General features: G+C 26.3%; 2 protein-coding genes across 2 annotated transcripts in view; one reads left to right on the forward strand and one right to left on the reverse strand.

Moving 5' to 3' along the window:
• The window catches only part of LOC106790557, a 31,328-nt gene extending 19,475 nt beyond the window's left edge, over window positions 1-11,853 (reverse strand). Inside the window, exon 1 of the mRNA XM_014755541.1 lies at window positions 11,527-11,853. The gene's annotated coding sequence lies outside the window, so the exon portion shown is untranslated. The remainder of the gene's footprint in view (window positions 1-11,526) is intronic.
• Window positions 45-3,615, forward strand: LOC106790553. Its single transcript, XM_014755536.1, has 4 exons — window positions 45-115; window positions 278-389; window positions 480-753; window positions 3,538-3,615. The coding sequence occupies exons 1-4, from the start codon at window positions 94-96 to the stop codon at window positions 3,613-3,615; spliced, it is 486 nt and encodes a 161-aa protein (XP_014611022.1). The 5' UTR covers window positions 45-93.
• Window positions 11,854-22,898: the final 11,045 nt, after the last annotated feature.

The raw sequence follows: 22,898 nt of genomic DNA on the forward strand, positions 1-22,898 counted from the left end.
ATTAAATTAAGTTTAATTATACATATTTTTTTTTTTTTTCAGATCTCAAGTAAACATTTGTTATTAATTCGTTGAAAGGAATTTCGTTGTTGAATGTCGAATAATTCGTGGAAGTGTAAGTGTAAGTGTGGTCGTTTAGATCCGATAATATTTAAGAAGAGAATTAAAACAATTGCTTGTAATTGCGGTTGGGAGGGGAGATTCGTTTATGGGGTATCCCTTACCCTGGCAATCTTCGAAATGAAACGTTTTTTCATGTTGTTGTTGGAAATAATAGCTGAATGGCAAGTAATACGATTTGCTGGTGGTTTACGTCCAGTACTTCTCACCTTGCTTGATATTATCGTTGGTTTGCCAACTGCGATATTAATTGTTCGTATAATACGCAAGTATGTAGATTATATTTTATCTAATCCTTTAACCACACGTTTAAATCATTTATTATTATTATTATTTTTTTTGTTTATTTTTTTTTTTAGATACAAAATACCACAATGTAATATAAAACCAAAGAAACTATTGAAATTTCTCTTATTTATAATAACAACTTGCGTTGTCCTAAACATTGTTACCTTGATCTCGATTGGTTATCACATTAGCGTTAAAAAGGAAACTCTAGTGAATTTATTCAACGCTTCGATGCATTTCTATGCTAACATGGCATCCTACAAATATGCCATAGACGAATTACAATTTGTATTCCAATGTTGTGGCCATAGTTCATATACCGATTGGTTCCTTTTCGATTGGCAGGTAAAATGATATATATTTAAAGAATAAATCAATGTAAAAATGGGATGATTAAATATAATACTTTGTAGTTCAATATCTCTTTTTCCATATATATATATATTATATATAATATTATATTTAAATATTATTTTTTCATAATAGTTTTTCTTGTAAAAATTCTAACGAATTCAGTAAATTATTTTCTCATTCTTTTATACTAACATATAACCTTTTTCAAAATAAGATGCTCTAACTAAAATGTAATCTTCGTATTTTCAATTGTCATTCATTCGTTTCAATTTGAGCGTCATACCGTTGTTTATTGTAATCGTTTCTTATATATCCCTATTTTGACTGAGTATAATTTCGTTGAATAAATTACTATGACATTAACTATGAACAAATAAATAACTTTTATTTATTATTACGCCAAAAATTTCGCTTCTTACAATTATTACTTTCCTTTCTATTTACTTCTAATTAATCTAGAAGGTTCTTTAATCGTACACTTCGGTTTCTTATTCGTATCTCAATCTCTAACTAATCCACAAAAAATTCTTGTATATATTACTGTCCAAATGGGAAATTCAAAATTCATCGAAATGCCTAGGCATTGCCCAAAATGTCAAACAAAATCCGGCAATGTCATTTTTCTCACATTTCCTAGATATTTTGTAACAAATGAGAAACCGATACAGTAAGAAGGCAGATATGAAACATTTCGTTCTAAACCTGCTTATATTTCTCTATGATAAGAAAAAAAAGATACAGATTTTCCATGGTAATCTCTATGAATATCGGTCTAAATGTAATAATCTTCTACTACGATAAGAAACAGTGTGCCCTACATAATAATACACCGTCGTTGAGTAAGTTTCAGTTTATAAAGATGCGCATAGTATAACTGCACGTACAGTCTCAAAAACTCGCGCACAAAAACCCACTCACAAAAATTTAACAAAACAAAACAACTTAAAAATTAACATTAACAACTCAAAAAATTTAAACTAAACAAGGAGTTTAATTTGTTAAAACAAAAATTAGTTTTTTACCGTGCTCCATGATCACTTTTGTGTGTGTATGCGTGCGCATGTTGTCCGATAATGTGTTCTTCTCGACATTGACTAAATAACATTTGGTATTTTATAGAATACCTAAGTACAATATTATGTACAATTTCTAGGAAAAGTTCGTAACAATTTTTCTGTTTCCTACATTGTCTAAAAACGCTTAGAATTGTGGGCCACGCCTATGCATTTTCGTAAATTTCGGCATTTCCCACTTGGATGGTACTTTACTAGATTGCATGGTGGGGGAAATAATGAAACGTTGAGGGAGAAAGAGGGAAACATGTAGAAGAAAGAGAGAAACGTGGTGGGAGACATGGTAAGGTTTCCTTCCAAAAGAACGTTTCGAGAAGGGATGAAACTTCCCATTAATTCCAAGAGCCCCTTTTCCGCTGTTGATGCGTAGTCATCAAAATGGCCGTCCTTTCAGTAGGGATTTTAATTAATCTCGAGTATTCTATCATCAAAGAAAATATTTTTCCCCGAATTTTATAGCCCATCATTGGAATGCAGTTCAGGGATCTAAATAATCTTTCCTTGGCCCAGGTCACTATTTTAATATGTCCTTTGTGAACAAACCGGTCCTTTACAGGTAGCTCTCGACACACCTCCATGTCGACGAGAACAAATTTATTTGGAATTCTGTATATTACTGAATTTAGTATAAAACGAAACGATCATATTCATTGTAATTGCTCATTGAAAGAATCTATTGAATCATCGTTTAAGTTTTCTTTTTATTCATATAAATTAATCAAATTTTTGTTGATGATTTATCATACGCAAAATCAGATCTTTAAGGTGTAAGTAATTAAAGTAGACCTAGTCATAAATAGATAAAAATGAAGATATTATGAGATACCATATAATACATTTTAAAAAATATCAATATCAGAAATTTATTTAAAGTTATGAAGTGATAACATTATTAGAAGAATATTGTAAGTTTCGATCTTTTTCATGTCAAAATATAAAATATTTTATGAACAATTAATTGTACTTATTGTTAAGTAGATTATCATTTCTACTAAGGACAAATATAGGGTGCTGATAATATTCCCCTCTCCACTTTTATCTAAAAGCAATAAAGTTTAAATAGTAAATCGATAAGCAAGAGGTTTTTATGAATTGTTTCTCAATTCGACATATTTTAGAATTTATGTTGGAATTGTTTTAAATTTATTAGATAGTCTTATAAGTTTGTTTTACATTTTAAGAGATATGAGATTTTGAAAAAAAATATTTTTATATTTAAATACGAGTAAAAGCATTAAAGAAACAAAATGTTTTTTGAGTTACAAATGATTATATACTATTTTTGTATACAGACTATTATAATGATAACAAGTAAATTAAGATTTAAACAATATCTATTTTTCTAATAAATTTTGTATTTTAGAGTACAATGTTATGATGAAAATTTTCCTATAAAAATAATAAATAAAATAAACAAGAATGATTTAAAAAGAATTGGCTTTATTTTAGAATATTATTAATTGTATTGTTACGACCACAAGAACGTTTTATTATTCTACTTCTGCTGAAGACAAAGTTAATGTAAACCAAGAAATGTAAATTGTTAAAACTAAACGACCAGATACCAAACATTTTCCAGACCCGCCTTTTTGTAACTTTAGAGTTTACAAAAGATTCACATAACCTAAAAATCTTGTAAATATAGTCTTTCTTATGACTCTCTGAAAATATAAAGAATCAGTTCTTTTATTAACTAACGCAGACTCTTAAAATTCCTGGACTCGAATGTGATCTAGACCATATCTCTGAAAATACAGTCTACTTTTTGTTAAAATCTTAAACCCATGAACCTAGTAGGCGTCAATGTGCCTATCCAATGAAAAACAAAGTCTAGATTTTCTTAGAACTGATTGATTTTGAAAGAAAATAACTGGTCCAGGAAGTTTGAGAAGAAATAGATCCGAAATGAAGATCAGGAAGCAAAGTACTTTTAATTTTTCTGTTGAATCTTATGTATGAGGCATATTTTAAGCACTTAACACAATAGTTCTTGTTATTTCAAAATAGTATAATTGACAATGAAAATTATAAACATTCCATGAAATAATACAAATTTGTATGTGGGTGTGTGTGTGTGTGAACGTGGAAATAATTCAACAGATATATTATCCTTTTGATCTTAATTTCTGTCAATTAAAAGATACAGCTTTGAAACTTTTCAATAACGTGCAGGATTACTGTTTACAAATAAAGGTATGTTTCTTCTTCTTCTTCTTCTTCAAACCTTGACTAACATATTATTTTAATCATCTGCTCTTTAACAGTTTATGCTGCAATTTCACTCGTTTTTAATACTTCTTAAACACGTAGAAACTTTCATAATAATATGATATTCTTTAATTAATTAAATATCTTCATAAAATATTGAGGATTGAAAATGACGCTGTTTTAGAATTCGTCTATATATTTGATTTATTTGACATCTTTAGAGTTTATTTCAGTTATTTGATCCACCCTGCTGATTAGTTTTCTCTCTTAAGAAATCAATGGCCTCTTCAACTGTATGTTGGAATGACATAGTTGAGAAACTTCTTAAATGCGTTCTTATTTCTTCGTCGCGAAGTCCTTTTATGAATTGTTCGCGTACTCTTACATCTTTTCTATAATTATAAAAGCAATTTTTATACATTTTCAGTAAAATATCAGCAAACTTTTCAATCGTTTCTTGTTCAAATTGAATTCGACATGAGAAACGTCTTCTATATAAATCAATTTTATTTCGAAGAGGATAAATATAATTATGATATATCAATATTATCTCTTGGTATGAATTTTCATAGAAATTGACAGTTGGGTAAATACGCTTGACATTCAGATGAACTTCCTTATCAACCATTTTAAAGAAGAATTGAACTGTTTTATTATAAGGTAATGCAATTTCTGTTACATACTCAAATACATTTAGCCATTCATAAAAATCACAATCTTGCAATTTGTAAGGAGTTAGCAATACACGAGTTTGCTTTTCATTATGAAATATTCGACAAATCCTCGATAATTCACTTTCGAAATTCATCATTTAAAAAAAAGAAAAAAAGAATAGGAAGTCTTTTGAAAATTCTTTGTTCAGACGTACGTTTGTTTCACTTATTAGAAATAAACACAGTACACTTATTTTAATATATTTCGTAATAATTTCTTCTTTAAAAACTTCAATGTTTTAAATTTGTTATTGTTATTTTTTTATATATAAATATGTTAAATATCTTAGTGTCTTTATAGTGATTAAAAGTTGTTTAAAAGATTATAATATTAATAAAATAATAATACAAGAACATGACTGATATTTTCACAGTGTTAAACAGTGTTAAACTCTCGGTTGTAGACCTACTCAATATTTACATTTTATTGCCATTAGATAAGAGAGGGAAAGGGCATATTTTCAGCTTCATGTATAAGTCCTTGTAAAAAATAATAATATAATTTACAATAACAACAATAAACTATTCATAGAATATTATAAATTTGAATGTGAAATAATGTAAACAGTTACATTAATCTTATGACGAAATCGTGATTTTAAAATCTTCAAGAAATTTATGATATTGACATATATATATATTAATAAACGTATTTTTTGAAAATCTGTTAATAAGTTGATGCGTATTTATTTATAACTAAATCTGCTTATAGCTTGTTTACAATAAAAAGTTCTAGAAAAGTTTTTATATAAATGTAATAATTAAACTGTGTTTTTATTAAGGAAAAATTTTAAATTAATAACAATATTGTTGTTAATAACGAATACCATTTTTCGTTTTTATTTCATTGTTACAAACATTTAGTGTAAGATACAAATGTTTATGTCTTAAGTATAAAAATATTTTCTTAATTGTTCAAGATCCAAAACTAAATATTCGAACTTTTTCGATTACGTGCAGGATTACTTTTTTAAAGATAAAAATACAGCTTTTCTGCTTACTTCTTTTTTTTTTGTAACTTTGACTAACGCATTATTTTAACTGAAGTTCATTTGCTCTTTAATAATTCATTCAGCAATTTCACTCATTTGAATAATTTTTGCATTCGTAAAAGTTTTCAGGATTCAAAATTATCCAGTTTTAGGGTTCGTTTATATGTTTGATTTGTTTAGCATCTTTAGAGTTTATTTTAGTTATTTGATTCATTTTGCGACTTAATTTTTTTTCTTGTAAATCGATGGTCTCTAAAACTGCACTTTTGAATGAGAAAGGCAAGAAGATTTCTAAATGAGTTCTTATTTCTTCGTCGTGGATACCTTTTATGAATTGTTTGCGTATTTTGTAATCATTTTTAGTTATATAAAAGCATTGTTTATATATTTTGTGTAAATGATCAGCATAACTTTCAATTGTTTCTTGTTCAAATTGAATTCGACATAAAAAACGTTTTCTATTTAATTCAGTTTTATCTCCAGAAGGATAAAAAAAATTATAATACTTCAGTATTATCTCATCATATGAAATTTCAGAAAAGTTGACAAAAGAATAAATGTCCTTGACACACTGATGAACATTATTATCCACCATTGTAAAGAAGAATTCAAGCATTTTATTATCTGGTACTCTGATAATATCTGCTATATACTCGAATGCATTTAGCCACTTATGAAATGCATCATTATCGAAATTAAAAGGTGTGAGCAATGAACGTGCTATATATTTATAATGAGACACTGTACAAATTATAGGTAATTGATCCTCGTAACCCATCATTTTTGAAAACTAAAAAACGTTAATTATTCCTTATTGCAATTAAATAAGAAATCTTTTGAAAATTCTTTGTTCGAACTTCTGTTTAACTTTTAACAATAAGCACACTTATCTTAACATATTTTGTAATAATTTCTTATTCTAAAACTTCAATTATTTACAGTTTCTATTATAATTTTTCTATATATAATTATATTAAGGATCTCTGGTTCGTTATAGAGATAAACAGTGTTTTAGAAAAGTATTAAATTAAGAAAAATGAAAATACAAAAGTTCTACTGATATATATTAACCTTGTAACGAATATTTAAACTTTATTGTCTGTAAATAGAAGTGAAAATAGACAGATTTTCAACGCTCTCTATTAGTTATTGGTAAATATAATAATATAACTGTCGATGAGCAGAATAAACAATTAATTTAATATTACAAATTTAAACGTGAAACAGACTCAACAATCATTATTTGATACACTTCAAGAAATGAAGGATATTAACACATTTATAAATGAGTTTTGTTTATATTCTTTACTATTTTTATGCGTATTCATTTTATGATTAAATTCGTTTCGATTATTTACACTCTTAGTATTAAAATAAAGCTTTATCCTACGTCAGTCCACAAATAAATATCTTAAATAAGTTGTGTTTTTATTAAAGGAAAAATTATAATTAATACAGCTATGTTTTGTAATCAAAATTAACATTTTTCGTTTTACTCTTTGTAACGTTTGATTTGAATAAAAAACATTTATTTATTCAATAGAAAAACTATTTCCTAATAGTATAGGATCCCATACAAATACTTTGAATTTTTTTCCTTAACGAACAAGATTACTGTTTACAAATAAAAACATAACTTTTTCATTCGCTTTTTCTTCGTTTTACGTTGATAAATAAGTTGTGTTAAGCACAGATAATTTATTGTAACAAAGTTCATGCAATAATTTATCTGATTTTTAATACATTTTGTGATAGATATAACTAGATTGATTAATTATCTTAAAGTAATGTTAAAGATTTAAAAAATTATAGCGATTAAAGATTTCCTAATCTTATTTTTTATTTGTTTAATGTTTGATTGTCTGTAATTCATTCAAATTTCTTTCATGCACTTGTTTAAGCATAATATCTTTTATGTTTATTATCTTTTCGTATGATAAAAGGAATGAGTTATAATAAAGTGGATTTACCTTGAATCTTTTAAGGATTATAACATTCAACATTAAACATAAAAATGTAACTTTTCTACGATCAGGTACTTTGAGATAATTTGAAATGAAATTTCTTTAACCAAATATCGAAATTTCTTTAACCAAATATCGAAAAGAATTATATCTAGATCGAACTTTTCTAATATTTTATCAGCTCCATATAGAAGATAATTCATTTCATCATTGACCCGTGACATTGTTTTAATACGAATATAAGTTTATCAATGTTTATGACACGTAAATAGGTAACTTGTTAAAAGTTTTTAGTTTATTTTTCACCCAATAAACACTGCACTGTTAGTAATATATTTTCAAAGAATTTATTTATTTAAAACGTTATTATTCTATACTCTTGATCTTATTTTTTTATATTTATTAATAAGTATAGAGACTTATAGTGTTGTAATTGTTTTTAAAAATATAAATTTAAGAAAAGAAAAATATCAAAGTTTAACTAATATTTTAACAATTTATCGATACCTGGTCAATTGCATTATTTAAATTTTATTGCTATTAAATAGGAGTGAGAAAAAGAGAAGATTTTTATCTTCCTACATTAGTCCTTGTTAAAGATGATAATATAACTGACAATGACAACAATAAACAGTTTATATAATATTATAAAATTGAACGTGAAACAGAGTTAACAGATGTAACGATTTTATAAAACTTAAAGAAATGAAAGATATTGACACATGTGTTATTCACAGCACAAAGGAATTAACTCCATTTTTTGAAAAATTTTAAATTTGAATTTCATAGCAATTAGTTCAGTGTCATAAATTTTTATATTTATAACAAATTTCCCAAATAATAAAGATTAACACTATTAAAATATTTTCTTTTGGCAATTGAATAATAAATAATTTATTTAAAGAAACATTTTATTGTTAATATATATTTATTTGTTTCATTTATTGTTAATATAAATTTTATTGAATATATATATATATGTTTCGTGATGACCCCGTAGCTTATTAAAAAAAATATAAACTACATGTTTGTTTTGGCCAGAAACTGAATGATTTCGTGGATCTAAAAAAAAACTTCATCACGTCTAATAAAGTAAAATGCATTCTACAGTGTTTATTTAAATTTGTATTACAAAATAGAATTTAAAAAAACAGTGTGCTTTATTTCATCGCATTATTCTACTTATGGTTTTATGGAGTTAATCTATTTGTGCATTGAATGGCTCATATTTAGAAAAGGATTTTTCTAATAACGCTTAATATTTTGATTAGTATTCATTTCAAAAATAAATCTTCCTCCTACGTTAGTCTCCATATAAATATCTTAAGTAAGTTGTGTTTTCATTAAAGGAAAAATAAAAATATATATATATACCAATATGTTGAATGAAATAAAAGTTAAAAAAAAAAATATAAATAACATTATTATTTTTTTTTTTTTAATAAAAATCACTATTTTTCATTTTCCTTTTAATGAAGCTTAATTTTAAATATCACAAACTTTTATTTATTTTTTATAAATACGCGTAAAAGCACAGATAATAATGTACTATAAACAAAGTACATACAATAATTAATCTGATTTTTAATACATTTAATCCGCGTTAAAAATTGTTATAATTTTCTAGCATATACATAGATTATAATTAATTATCTTAATAAAATATTGACGATTTAATATTACATTAATTAAATATTATCTTATTTTATATTATTTGTTTAATGTTTGATTGTACGTAATTCATTCAAATTTCTTTCATCCATTTGCCGGAGCATTATATCTTTTTTCAAGTTCAATTGCCTTTGTTGCAATCATCTTGAATGTTGCATTTTGTTTCCTACTCAAATACGTAGCTATAACACGATCGCGTAATCCTTTTATGAATTGTTGGCATAACAATAAATTAGCGTGTTCTTTGTTAAAAGACTTATGAAATTGTTGGAATAAGTTTTTAGCATAATCTTCTGCAGTCTCGTCATCGCGTTGTATTCGTTCTCTAAAATTTTTTCTAAGTAATTTCCTTGTGGTCATCATATTAAAAGTGTTTAACTCGTATAATAAATCCAGATAGGGAACATTGTAAATGTTATGCGGAGATAAATCATTCGAAAGTGCATGAAATATATCAGTTTCCAACATTAAACATAGGAATGTAATTTTTTTACTATCAGGTATTCCGAGATAATCAACTATACCCTCAAATTTTTTAATCCAAGTGGAAAAAACGGAGCTATCTCCATTGTACTTTTCTAGCATCGTATCAGCTTTGGAAACATAATATTTCATTGCATCATCGTCCTCATACATTTTTAATAACGTTAATATAAACTTTTTAACAACGTTTAGAGCAAGTAAATTAATTGGTGACTCTCGTTAGAAGTTTCTATGTTTATTCATTTGTTAAACTTTCACTAATAAATACCGAACTGTTCTCGTAATATATTTTTAAAAGAATTTTTTTTTTTTTAGTAAAACGTCAATATTTTTTTGTTTACAAAAAAAACCTATACAATTAACAAAAATAAATCAAGAAAAAATTAAACTGATATTTAAACAATATAACGTATGCTTAACGATTAATAGTGCAAAATTTATTTCCTTTTTTTTTTTTTAGATAAGTATGAAGAAAGGAATATATTCAGCACCCAACTACTTTACTTTTTGGTACAGACAATGACTGTAACTGAAAATTAACGTAATAAACAACAATTAGTTGAATATTATAAATTCGAAAATGGATAATGTGTATAATATTATATTATTATCCTTCTAACCATATCATGTGCATTTATTTAGATTTAAATAAAGCGATGATTTTGTTATCTTGAGCAACGTTTTTTCTTGCAATCCAATAACACTTGATGCGTATTTATTTATGACCAGGTCCACTTTGATTGTTTGCATTAAAAAGTTCCAATTTGAATCTCCTCTTACGTCGGTCCCTACATAAAAAAAAAAAAAAAAAATAAATAAATTATATTTGTATCGAGAAAGAGGAAAACATTTTAATTCTTACTAATTTTATCTTTTAATAACGATTATAACTTTTGTTTATCGTTCAGCGACGTTTCATTCGAATATCTAAATTATGTGTATACGGTAAAAGAACGAATGTAATAAATTACCACCCACGTGTTATTTAAATTGAAAAAAAAAAAAAAAAAAATAAGAAACTTACATAATGTCCACGGACAAATTGTTAAAGTAGAAAATGAATTTAATTATAATAATAATAAAAAAAAAACAAACCAATTTCTTCTTTTTCAACATCGACTAATGTATTGTTTTAAGTTTATTGTTCAACTTATTTGCTCTTAAATAGTTCATGCAACAATTTTTCTCGTGTAATATTTTGTGCTATTTGGAAAATGTTATAACAATGCGATAATTTTTGATTAACTAATTATTTTCATGAATCATTTATAATTTAAATTAACGCTTATTTATAGCTCGTTTATATGTTTTATTTGTTTGTAATAGTTTGTTTTAACTATTTTATTATTTCATTACTATACATATATATACAGTGTTGTTTTTTATCTTGTAAATTCAATGGTCTTAATTACAGCATCTTTTGAAGGATTCGTGTTACGTCTTACGGTGTAAGAAAAAAAGAAAAGTGTGGTTAGTTCATCGTGAAATCATACGTATAAACTTTACAACGGAGTAACTTTAACATATGTGAACGTGTTGACGAGTAACGAAATTTGACTATGTGAAAACTAGAGAGGAAATAGTATATTTACAATAGGAAATTAGTTAGAATTCTATTACAACGTAGACTAAATGTTAAGAATTAAAATAAGATTCTTACTTTTAGCTGTAGCCGGTGGGGTAGGTCTCTATCAAAACTTCGATCAATAACAAAGAAATAATTCTTAGTCGCGGATAGAATAACTAATATTACTGAAATATATTATCTCTAATATTGTCTTATCTTCATATTTATCACTTCACGTTAAGGAACCCGATATCGATGAAATCAATTCACGTTCACTGATTTTACAAAACCCACAATACACATTTATAAATGTAAACTTGTATACGTATTTATCATCATGAACTTAACCAGAAATAGTCGATTCAATAGAAAAATTAGAAATGACGCGTTTAGTTTCCTGCTCTTTTTTCCAGACCTATTCCTACCCCCACTTCTGAGATCAATTACTTACGTGCATACGAAACAGTTTGTAGGATAAGCGTATCTCGTTTCTTATTGGACGATCACATTGACGCCTTCGACGCTCATTGGTTGAAAGGTATAACGAGGAGTTGACAATACTATTCGGGGGTAAAGTCCAGATGACGTACGAAACCAGGAATTTTTACGTCTGCGTCTATTGGTGGGAGAAACTAATCTTTTGTCAAATAGGTTATATTTTCCGAGAACGATAGAATAGAGGAGAATTTTTCTAGGGTTTTCATAATACGTGAAACCTTTCCTAATACTCTTACGACGACAGTGAGGCGCAGGTCTGAAAAATGTTTTTTGTGTTCGTTGATTCTTTCGATTTAACAATAAACCATCTCTTCGGTCGCTTAAGCTACTATTCCTTTAGACGAGGAAAACGATTCGAAGGGGAAACGTAAGAAATAAGGAAAAGAATTTGAAAACGAAAAGAAAAATAGAAAAAAAACGAGTTATGATGTAGCACTAAATTCAATATTTGTTTTTTGTTAGTGTGTGTTGGAAAGTTATATTAAATAATAATATTATTTTATCTAACAATTTTTTTTTAATAATTTTCATTTTATTCTACCGAACGTTTCAAGTGTAAATAATTCAAATACTTATTACTTTTGAATCAATTTAATAATTTTAATCGTATAACATATTTCGTTTTGTTTGATTCCTCGATATCTTATTGAACATTTGTTTCTAATCTTATTTACTATCAACACTTAAAATATCGAATATAAGCAGTAACGTATACTACGTCCAATCGCTACAAAAATATCGTAACTAAATTTAGTTTTTTTTTTATTCTAGGAATCTATTTTTAATAATATACTCGTTTCAATTTTCATTTTCGTTTATCGAATGTTTCTAGTTAATAACAAATTTTTATTAATTGTATCGATTTAATGTAAGATAGAAATAAAATCCGGAAGTAATTTTTGTAAACATTGCAATAACGTTTTGCATTATTGTTTACCGACAAAAATACAGCTTTATTAAAATGCTTATTCTTTTTACTAGAATGTACTAAATGATTCCGTAATGTTGTGACGTTTTTCATTTAACTGAATATCTTTATATAATTAATGATCTTAAAACAATATTGTTACTTTAATGTATAAAGAAACATTCGCTTCTCAACTTTGTATATTTTTATTATTTAACAGACTTATAATTTTTGTCATATTTTCTTATCGTGGGTATTTGAACTTGTAAATTTAGTCTCAAAATAATTAAATTCCATTTCCAAAGCGATTATTACTGCATTATATAATGTAAAATTTTGTTCTTGTAGTAATCGATTTTTAGCTTCTGGGTTTATTAATCCATGTATGAATTAATTAAATAAATTAGCACTTGTGAAAAAGTCAGGTCATTAATTAACAAGCTTAAAGCAATGACATAATGTTTAACAGATTCACCGATCATTTGAACTCGAGTCTTAAAACGATATTCAGCTGCAGACTTTCCTTGAAGGGATGAGTATACTTGTTCCATTGTTAATATAATTTGTTTATATGAAAATTGACGAGGGTTGTTAGGAGCCGAACTTTGAAAAACTGAAATTTCGATCATATTTAATAAAAATTCAACTTCTATTTCTTCTATTATTTCAAGACAATCGACTACATACTCAAAAGAATTTAGCCATTTAAGAAAATCTATTATGTTTTGGGTCGAAATTTTTCAATAAACGGATTCCTCGTGCTGCTAATTCCGTCATTGTATTCATTGTTCTTATTATTTAAATGATCAGTAAGGGTTTTTGATTATAACTGTACGTAATTTGATAACTTGTTACAATTTCTTTTCTTTTACCTTCATTAATATAAACACTTTATATTATTTGTAATAAATTTAAAAAACGTTTATCTTTTAGAAAGATTTGAATGCTTTATATTTCAAATTATTCGTTTTGTTGTTAAGGATCGCGGTGACGTGTTTAAGATGAAAAAATTGTAATATCAAATGTATAATGTTAACAAGATTAGAAATTACTGAAATTTTTAATTATATTTTAACTGTTTGAAGTACGCTAAACAATTCTCTGTTTAAATTTAACTGTTTATATATCCTTTGTCAAGGTATCAATATTACGGACCATTATAAACAATTGAAAAAGTATAACAGATTTAAATATCAACAAATGCCAACAGTTACTGATTCAATCTTGTTAATCGTTCTTATAAAGATTTCATACTTTTGTAAAATTAAAAGTATTTTATAAATTTTAATTGTGTAACATATTCTGTTCATTTTGATCTCCCGATATCTTATTACACATTTGTTTCTGATCTTATTTCCTATCAACACTCAAATTATCGAATTTAAGCAGTGCCACATACTATGTGTCAATCCGTATAAAAATATCTTAACTAAATTTGATTTTTCGATTAGGAATTTATTTTTAATAATATACTCGTTTTAAAGAATCATTACAATTTTCGTCTTCGTCGTTTCTTGTCAATAACAAATCTCTATTAATTGTATTAATTTAATGTAAGATAGGAATGAGAACCTAAATTAAAATTTTTTAACTATTGCAATAATATGCAGCATTATTGTTAACAGAAAAAAAATACAGCTTTAATGCATACTTATTCTTTTTATCTTTCATAACTAAGCTATCAATATAAACGAAGTCAACGTGCTTTATCTGTGCAACAATTCACACTAGAAAAGAAACCATTTTCGTAATCGAGAGATTATTAAATTAATGATCGTAAAACTATTGTTACTTTAATACTTAATATACGAAGAAACATTCGCTCCTTCGCTTTGCATATTTTTATTATTTAACAAGCATGTAGTCTTATTTCATCTTCTCTTCTCGCTGATATGTAAATTTGTACATTTAGTTTCAAAACTATCAAATTCTATTTCCTAAGCTATTATTAGTGCCGTATGGAATGATAAATTTGGTTCTTCTTGTAGTAATTGATTTCTAGCTTCCTAGCTTTTATTAGTCAATTTATCGAATCGATTAAGTAAATTATCACTTATGTTGAAGTCAGGACTGTAGTCATTAATTATCATATTTAAAGCCAAGGCATAGTGATTTACAGTATCGTCGATCATTTAAACTCGAGTCTTAAAACGATATTTAGCAGCTAACTCTCCATGAAGGGTTGAGTATTTTTGCTGCAGCATTTAATAATATAAACTTTTCGTATGAATATATAAAATGGTTGTTTAACTACCATTTCCTTGATCAGTGCTACCATATGTTTTTTATTTATTGCTAAATATCGTTGTATGTTTATTATTGTTTATTGTGATCTGTTTTGCATATCTGATAATTGTTGAATTAATGTTCTAATGATGTGCTGCTTTGTTAGAAACTAATATGATTGTAATCAGTTGTTTTTAGTGATACGATGTGAATTAAGTTTAATGAATGAATGAATGAATGTTGTTGCTCCACGTGTTTTTATAATAAGAAGATGGTTGACATCCCTTCTCTGAGTTGACTGTTCGATAGTTGAAAAGTCTATCCCCATATTCTATTAATAGTGATGCAGATGGTTAACGGTTTTCATAGATGTTGCAGTGGGAACCATATGTCGATAGAAACTCATACCTGGGTTGTTTGTTCTGTTTGTTTGATAGTTGTATGACTTCTCGGAATATGGGGTGATATTCCCTATGCATTTTCAGGTACGATTTTTTAAGGCCCAAACGGTCCCGAATAATATGCCGCTCGATTTATTCCTTTCGTTAAGGTTTTACCTGACAAGGGTCAAATGGAGTTTAATCTCAAATTTAAAAACCAAAAGTTCGACCATATTTTAATACAAAGTCAGCCTACTTCGCATCTGTTATTTTAAAACAATCGAATACATAATCAAAACAATTTGGTCATTTAAGAAAATCTATAGATTTCGGATAGAAATTTTTAAATAAACGGATTCCTCGCGTTAATAATTCTATCATTGTATCCATTGTAATTATTTAAATGACAAATAAGGGCTTTTGATTATAATTTCACGTTATTTGATAACTTATTTGAAGTTCTTTCGTTTCACATTTATTAATTAATAATTTATACTTTTAGTAATGAACTTAAAACACGGTTGTGTGTGTCTTTTCGGAAAATATAAATAATTTATATTCAGAATTATTTATTCTATGTTTATGATCTGTAAATGAAGAATCATAGTATCGTTTTAAAGGTGAAGAATTTTGTTACTAGAAATATATAATATTAAACCATTGCAAGTGAATCACGAAAAATTATTTTTTTGCGTTTTTGTTATTTATAGTAGAGCAATGTTACGGAAAGTACTGGAAAACACAACGATGAAATTACTTTAAAAAGAAAATCTAGGAGATGTTAGGTGATTGAAATAATTTTTTTGGCAGAAAAAATGTCAATGTTTTATACATAAATATGTTTAATTTATATTTATATAAATCAGAAATCGAAGTCTAGTATATAAGGTGAAAAATTGTTAAAACAAAAGTATGTCAAGAAGAATGAAAATACAAAAGTTTTGACTGTTATCCTTCCGTCTGATGAACTCTGATCAATTCTGTATTTAAATTTAATTTTTTAATAACGTAATAAGCAAGAATAATATATTTAGAATGTAACATAAAGTCCTTGCTCCAAATATTAACATGATGAAGTGTATTAACCCGTTTGCCGATTATGGTGAATTTGAAAATTGACCATAATAAAAAGTTAATAACTTTCTGTCTTTTCAATTTCACACTATTGTAAACTTCGAAAAATCCTTGATATTGTCCTTATTCAATACAATTTTTTTTCTCTGATACTTCATTATTTCATTGCGTGTGTCTCTTTTATAAGGAATATTAAATAACTTAAATACTGACACACGTAAAATACTTATACAATGTAGCGTACATAAATATAATAATTTGGTTCTTATTTAAAAAAACTATAAAACACGATAATATTATTACTTCAAAGAATACAATGAACATTTAACATTTTTGATTTCTAGTAATTTACTATCATTTACAATATTAATATAATAATACAACAAAAAACTAATATCCAGAATTAGAATTTTGGAACTGATTTTTCTTAAAAGAAAAACAACTCAGCTTTGTTATGTGCTTCTATTGTTTACTCCATATTTGCATTGTCAAATTATTCTGCTTAAAATTAAAATATAATGTCGTACGAATTCACTTTCGATTTGATCACGAAAATAAATAATGATGTCTAACTCCATTTTCTTTGCTCAATTTTAAGTAAAATTCCTCTAAAAGTCCCTAAAAAGAAAAATATTAAAAATAAACTCCGCGCGTTTATATTTAGAAAAATATTAAAACTTATGGCAATATAATTGCGAAGAACTATTACCATTTTAACGTAATTGTATTCAACATATTCTTAGAAACGTTTAATGTAACGTTTAACAATTGTGATATCATTACAGACTCTGTTTTTTTTTTTATAAAACATTTATTTCTTTTATTTTCCAACGACTCGTAGACCAGTTTTTTTCTTTTTTTTTTTTTTTTTTTTTTTTCATTTTTCTAACGTAATGAATTAATTCTACATTACTTTCTCCTTAATTCCAGTACTATGGCGTTATAAACTGCATTTTCAAATGTTAAATTTGATATCCGGTTCAATGCTTTGGAAATATTTTTGTTTCTTAATCCGTTTATGAATCGCTTGAGTAAAATAATAATTTCGCGATAACGACAATTTATAAATAATTTGATTAAAGCGAAGCAATAGTGTTCTATACTCTCGCCATAATATTGGTCTCGATAATAAAAACGATAAAAAGGTAACATGCATGTGCAATGAGTTGTGTACATTAGTTCTAACTTACGCGTAAGCATTTCGTATGGAAGATCGGAAAAGTTTGCAGGGGTTACATTTTTGAAAAGATTGATACGAGTCGAAGTATCGATCATACTTATTAAAAAGTCAGCCTTTTTATTATCTGGAATCTGAAGTATATCGACTAAAAATTCAAATTGATTTAGCCATTTATGAATATCCATCTTTCTTGAATTAAACTTTTTGAGAAAACGATGTAATAATATTTCCTTTGAAATCGTTGTACTCGTCATTTCGTAAACAAATAAAAGTATTGTTCTTAGGAGATCATAAATAAAAGATCTTTTGAAAAATTCTTTGTTCAGTTTCCAAATTCTTTTGTTTCACTCTCACCAATGATCAACAATATATATTTCTCGCAATATACTTTGAAATAGTTTCTTTTTTATTTAAATACGTCACTTTTCTATAGTTTTTTTTTTTTACGTTAATATATAATTAAAGAATCTTACAGTGTTGTTATGAAGATAAAAAATAATTAACAAGAATAATAATAAGCACAAATACATTGATATCCTAATCGTCTAACAACGGACACACTTATTTAAGTTCAATTGTCTTATGACAGAATAAACAAATGTCAGTTATTCAAAGTTCTACATTAGTCCTTGTTCGAAATAATAATATGACGGATAAATAATAAAAACTTATAATGTATTGCGAATTAGAACGCGTCGTTCAAATTCAACGGTTAACGATTTTAACAACGTGGGTGACAATTTAAACTACTTTCAGGGTTTTCATTTTCTTTTACAATTTTTATACGTATAAGTCAGTTAAATGTTTTCATCTTATGGTTAGTCTTTTTCTAATATAAATAGTGTAAGATTCGTGACAAAAATTGAGCTGCTGGATTGTTCCTTATCCCATTGAGCTATTCAGGGTCCACCATCCAATTTCTTCACGAATGCTTACTTAAATATTTGGCATGGAGGCGCTCGTCCCACACTCTACGCCCCTGCAACAACATGGGACCCCAAATGCACCGTCATTTTCAAACTTCTTTTTGAACTATCTATCTTTTCACGTCGTACGTTTTAATCCTGAACGCGTTGCTGGGCGTTTAAAAAGTCTCTTTTTTCCTAGTTCCCCAGCCAACCGTTCAACGTCGCTACTATCGCCTAACCTCTTTTTTTTGATAGATCTTCAAATTAATTATTTTTCTCGCGTTGTTGCATGATTATAGAAGCGTGTTACGAAGCAAACCTTCATCCTGGCTGAGCCCTAAATTGTAAAATTCGTGAAAAAAATTGAGTGCCACTGAACTGACTGGATCGGGACTCGAACCAAGGATCTTTCATTTTCCGGGCGACTGCTCTTTACCTATTGAGCTATCCAGGACCCATCGTCCAATTCTTTCACGAATGCTTATTTAAGTATTTGGTATGGAAGCGCTCGTCCCACAATAGTGTACGCCCCTATGACCATTTGGTTGGGGTGTACAGCGGTTCTCATTTTATATTTTATTGTGAAATATTTTATTTCATGCATTACTGTCGTTAGTCCTTAGTCCTTTCATATATCTTCATTCCGTATGAACCATAATTCAAACTATGGTTCTTATAATTAGGATTTTTGATAGCATTGATTCTAGCTTTGTTATAAGACTCATTGCTACCGTTCCCCATAGTTATATCCCATAGGTCTATATAGGTTTTATAATGATATTATAAACTTTTAATTAGTATAACTTAATTATTATACTGAGCTTGGATTTCCAACTAATTAGCCAGTACATCTACTTTCCCCTAATACGTATGTTTTCTATAATTACTTTAATATGTTTCATATAATATATAGGGTTGACAGGAGCTAATAGTATCTGGATCTTTATAAGAGTCGAATATTCCATCATATTTAATAAAAAATCAACCTTTTTGAAATCATTTACGTCAAAAAAGTCAACAAGAAACTCTGTATATTAGGAAACTGTATATTTAGGATCAAATTTTGGAAGAAAACAAATTGCTAAATTCGGTATTGTATCTATTACATTTATTCTTTGAAAAACAAAGGAAAAATTTGGTTATTTTATTACACGTAAATAGGTAAATGATTGAAAGTTCTTTGATCTTTGTATAAATTTCACCAATCAACAGTATGTACTTTTTTTTAATATACTTAGAATAAATTAATTCCTTTTTATAATGTTATATATTTTAATAATAGTTGTTTTAAGTTTACATATAAATAAAAAGCATCAGTATCGTAATAATGATGTAGAAATGTTAAAACAAATGTATAATGTTGTTGTAATAAAAATAAGAATGCAGAAGTTTTACTGATACCCTTATTGCCTAACGGATGCCGATCCGTATAGCATTCAAACCTAACTATTTATAAAAACGAAGACCGTGGTATAATTATTCAACGCCTAACATTAGTATTTTCTTAAGTTATCAATATAACTTATAATTATAAACAATTTCTCAGAGTATTGCTTATTTAAGGATTGCCCAATTAAACAATTCCTATTTTGCATTTGTTTATCACTCTACCGACGATAATGTAATATACATATTTATAAACCTACACAAAATTTTAACATTTCTATGTTTTTTTCATTTTAATCCGTCAATATTTTATTCTGCATTTGTTTATAATCATGGCTGCCTAAAGTTTTGATACTAATATAACCTTAAAAATATTGTCTGCTAGAGATTAATTCTTATATAAATATTCTAATTGTAAATAAGTTCTTTTATATTAAAAAAAAAAAAGTTTCTAAAATTATAAACTATTAAAAAGTTTCTGTAGACTTTACACGAAAAACGATGATTGTTGAAGTTAAGGAACATTTTTACAAACGATTCTTATGTGACACGTAGTCGTACCTGAAAGGGAAATTACTTTTTTCGTACTGCACCGAAAATTTCCTTGTACAAACGTTTATTAATTAATAAATATCCCTAGATAAAATGCGCAATCTACATTACATTAGCGCCAAATTTAACATAAATAAAATTATTTCGAAGAACAAAAATTATTTTAAGAGAGAGAGAGAGTAACATTTATGGCCAATAAAAACTTTACGTTCTTCTTAGTACTGACATTTAAGTAAATAAAAATGATTCACGATAAGAAATTTAAATCATTGCGATATCGTATCGTATTATTTACTATAGAAAAAAACGCTGCTTGCTTCCATGCTTTTTCCTTTTTTTTTTTATTCCATAATTTTATCTAACGTTTACAGTTATTAATTATTTCATTTATTATTAGTAATACATTTTAAGTATTATTAATTTTTCGTGTGTTCTTGTGTTACAATAAAAAGAAAATATTCTGTAAATAGTCGTAAATTTTTAACAAATTTTTAAATTTCACGAGCTTCAGTTCTCAATGATTAAAAAATTATTTAATTGAATTAGTACTTACAAATATTTTGTCGCCATTTGCTTAAAAATTATTAGCCACGCCCCCACATGAGATTCACTTTGAAAAGTTACTTATCTCCGAGATTCTAACTACATTGAAAGTTTATTCTAATACAGTAAGACGTGTTCGTAGTTTGACTACTACATATTCATTGATTTCTAAGGTCTTCGTTTTTTTTAGTCTTTTTTTTTCTTATTGTGAGAAACTATTTCTATTCGAAGATTTAATATTATCGAACAGCAGTCCTATACCCGCATGCACACATCATGCATCCGATACTCTAACACATTCTGTTTCATGCATTCTCAAGTTTTATCTCACTCATCTCTTCCCATACCAAATATATACAAGGTGTCCAAATTTAAAAGTACTACCTAAATATTTTCTTGGTTTTTTATTATGCGAATAACTTTTTTGGCATATTTTGAATGCTTTAAATAGACGTACATTACGAAAGAAGACATTTTTTTCAAGGTTATCAATATTTTTTACCTTACAAATCCCATACTTCTTATATTTTCTCCTTGACTAATATATTTTCTCTAAAGTGATGGCAATTTGCTTCAACATAGACTGTGCAATAATTTTTACTATTTAAGAAATTTTCTAATACGTGTAGAAAATAATGTAATGTTGTAGCATTCATTGGATAATTAATTAACTTCATGAAATTGATGAATTTAATACTTGAAATATATCTAATAAATAATAAATTGATTTATAATAGAGAGAAATAAAAAAAATGTGATTGCTTGATAATATTACTCACTTCTAATTTTTCATAATTTTTTCATTAATATTTACTTTTGTCACAGTATACAAGAGAAATATGATAAAATACAAAAACAGATTCTACTAGAGTTACGTTTATAATTGTCTTATTGGAAATTATACAATTTATAATATTTTTCAATAAACTCAGTTTATGTTATAACTTGTACTTATTTATTTTATTTATTACTTATCTACGAAAAAGTTATTCATAAAATAATATTCTGCAATACAATTATATAATAAAAAGAGATACTGTTCATATTATTAATAATTTATATATTATTATAATAGTATATATTTAAGAGTAACAAATATTACGTTTTACTTATATTTTAATGTAAATAAAATTTTATAGTATTGCATCTAAGAATGTAAATTTCAAATTTATTAAACTAACTAATAAATTAAATAAAATTTCCAGACAAAAAATAAAAATAAAATAAATATATCGAATTGAAAAAAAGTTTATTTTACACATCTTTAAAAATAAAACGGTCATAAACAATTTATTATATTCATTCGGACAAGCCGCGTGATATTTACCTTAAAAATGAAAGTCTGTCAGTTATCAATTGTCTTTTCTAATATTTTATCATCTCTATGTAAATAATACTTCATTTGATCATCAATCGTATACACTTTCAAACGAATATAAGTATTTTTTAATGTTTAAAACACTTAAATAGGGAACTTGTTAGAAGTTCTTAGTTTAATTGTTACCAATAAACACTGAACTTTTCGTAATATATTTTAAAGAAATTTATCTGTTTAAAACGTCAATTATATTCTACATTTTCGATTTCAATTTTTATATTTATTAATAAGTTAAGAAACTCACAATGTCGTAATAGAGATTATAAAAATTGTTTCAAGAAATATTATTTTCCAAAATGAGATTACGAATACTCAACAGATTTCTTAACAGTGTGTATCGGTTGTTGATCGATTAATTATTTAAACTTTATTAACTTTAAAAATTGTAAGAGACAAAATTTCAGTTTCCCACATTAGTTCTTGTTAACAATAA

Source organism: Polistes canadensis, unplaced genomic scaffold, assembly GCF_001313835.1.
Source record: "Polistes canadensis isolate GaletaPanama2010 unplaced genomic scaffold, ASM131383v1 scaffold_246, whole genome shotgun sequence".
Classification (NCBI taxonomy): domain Eukaryota; kingdom Metazoa; phylum Arthropoda; class Insecta; order Hymenoptera; family Vespidae; genus Polistes; species Polistes canadensis.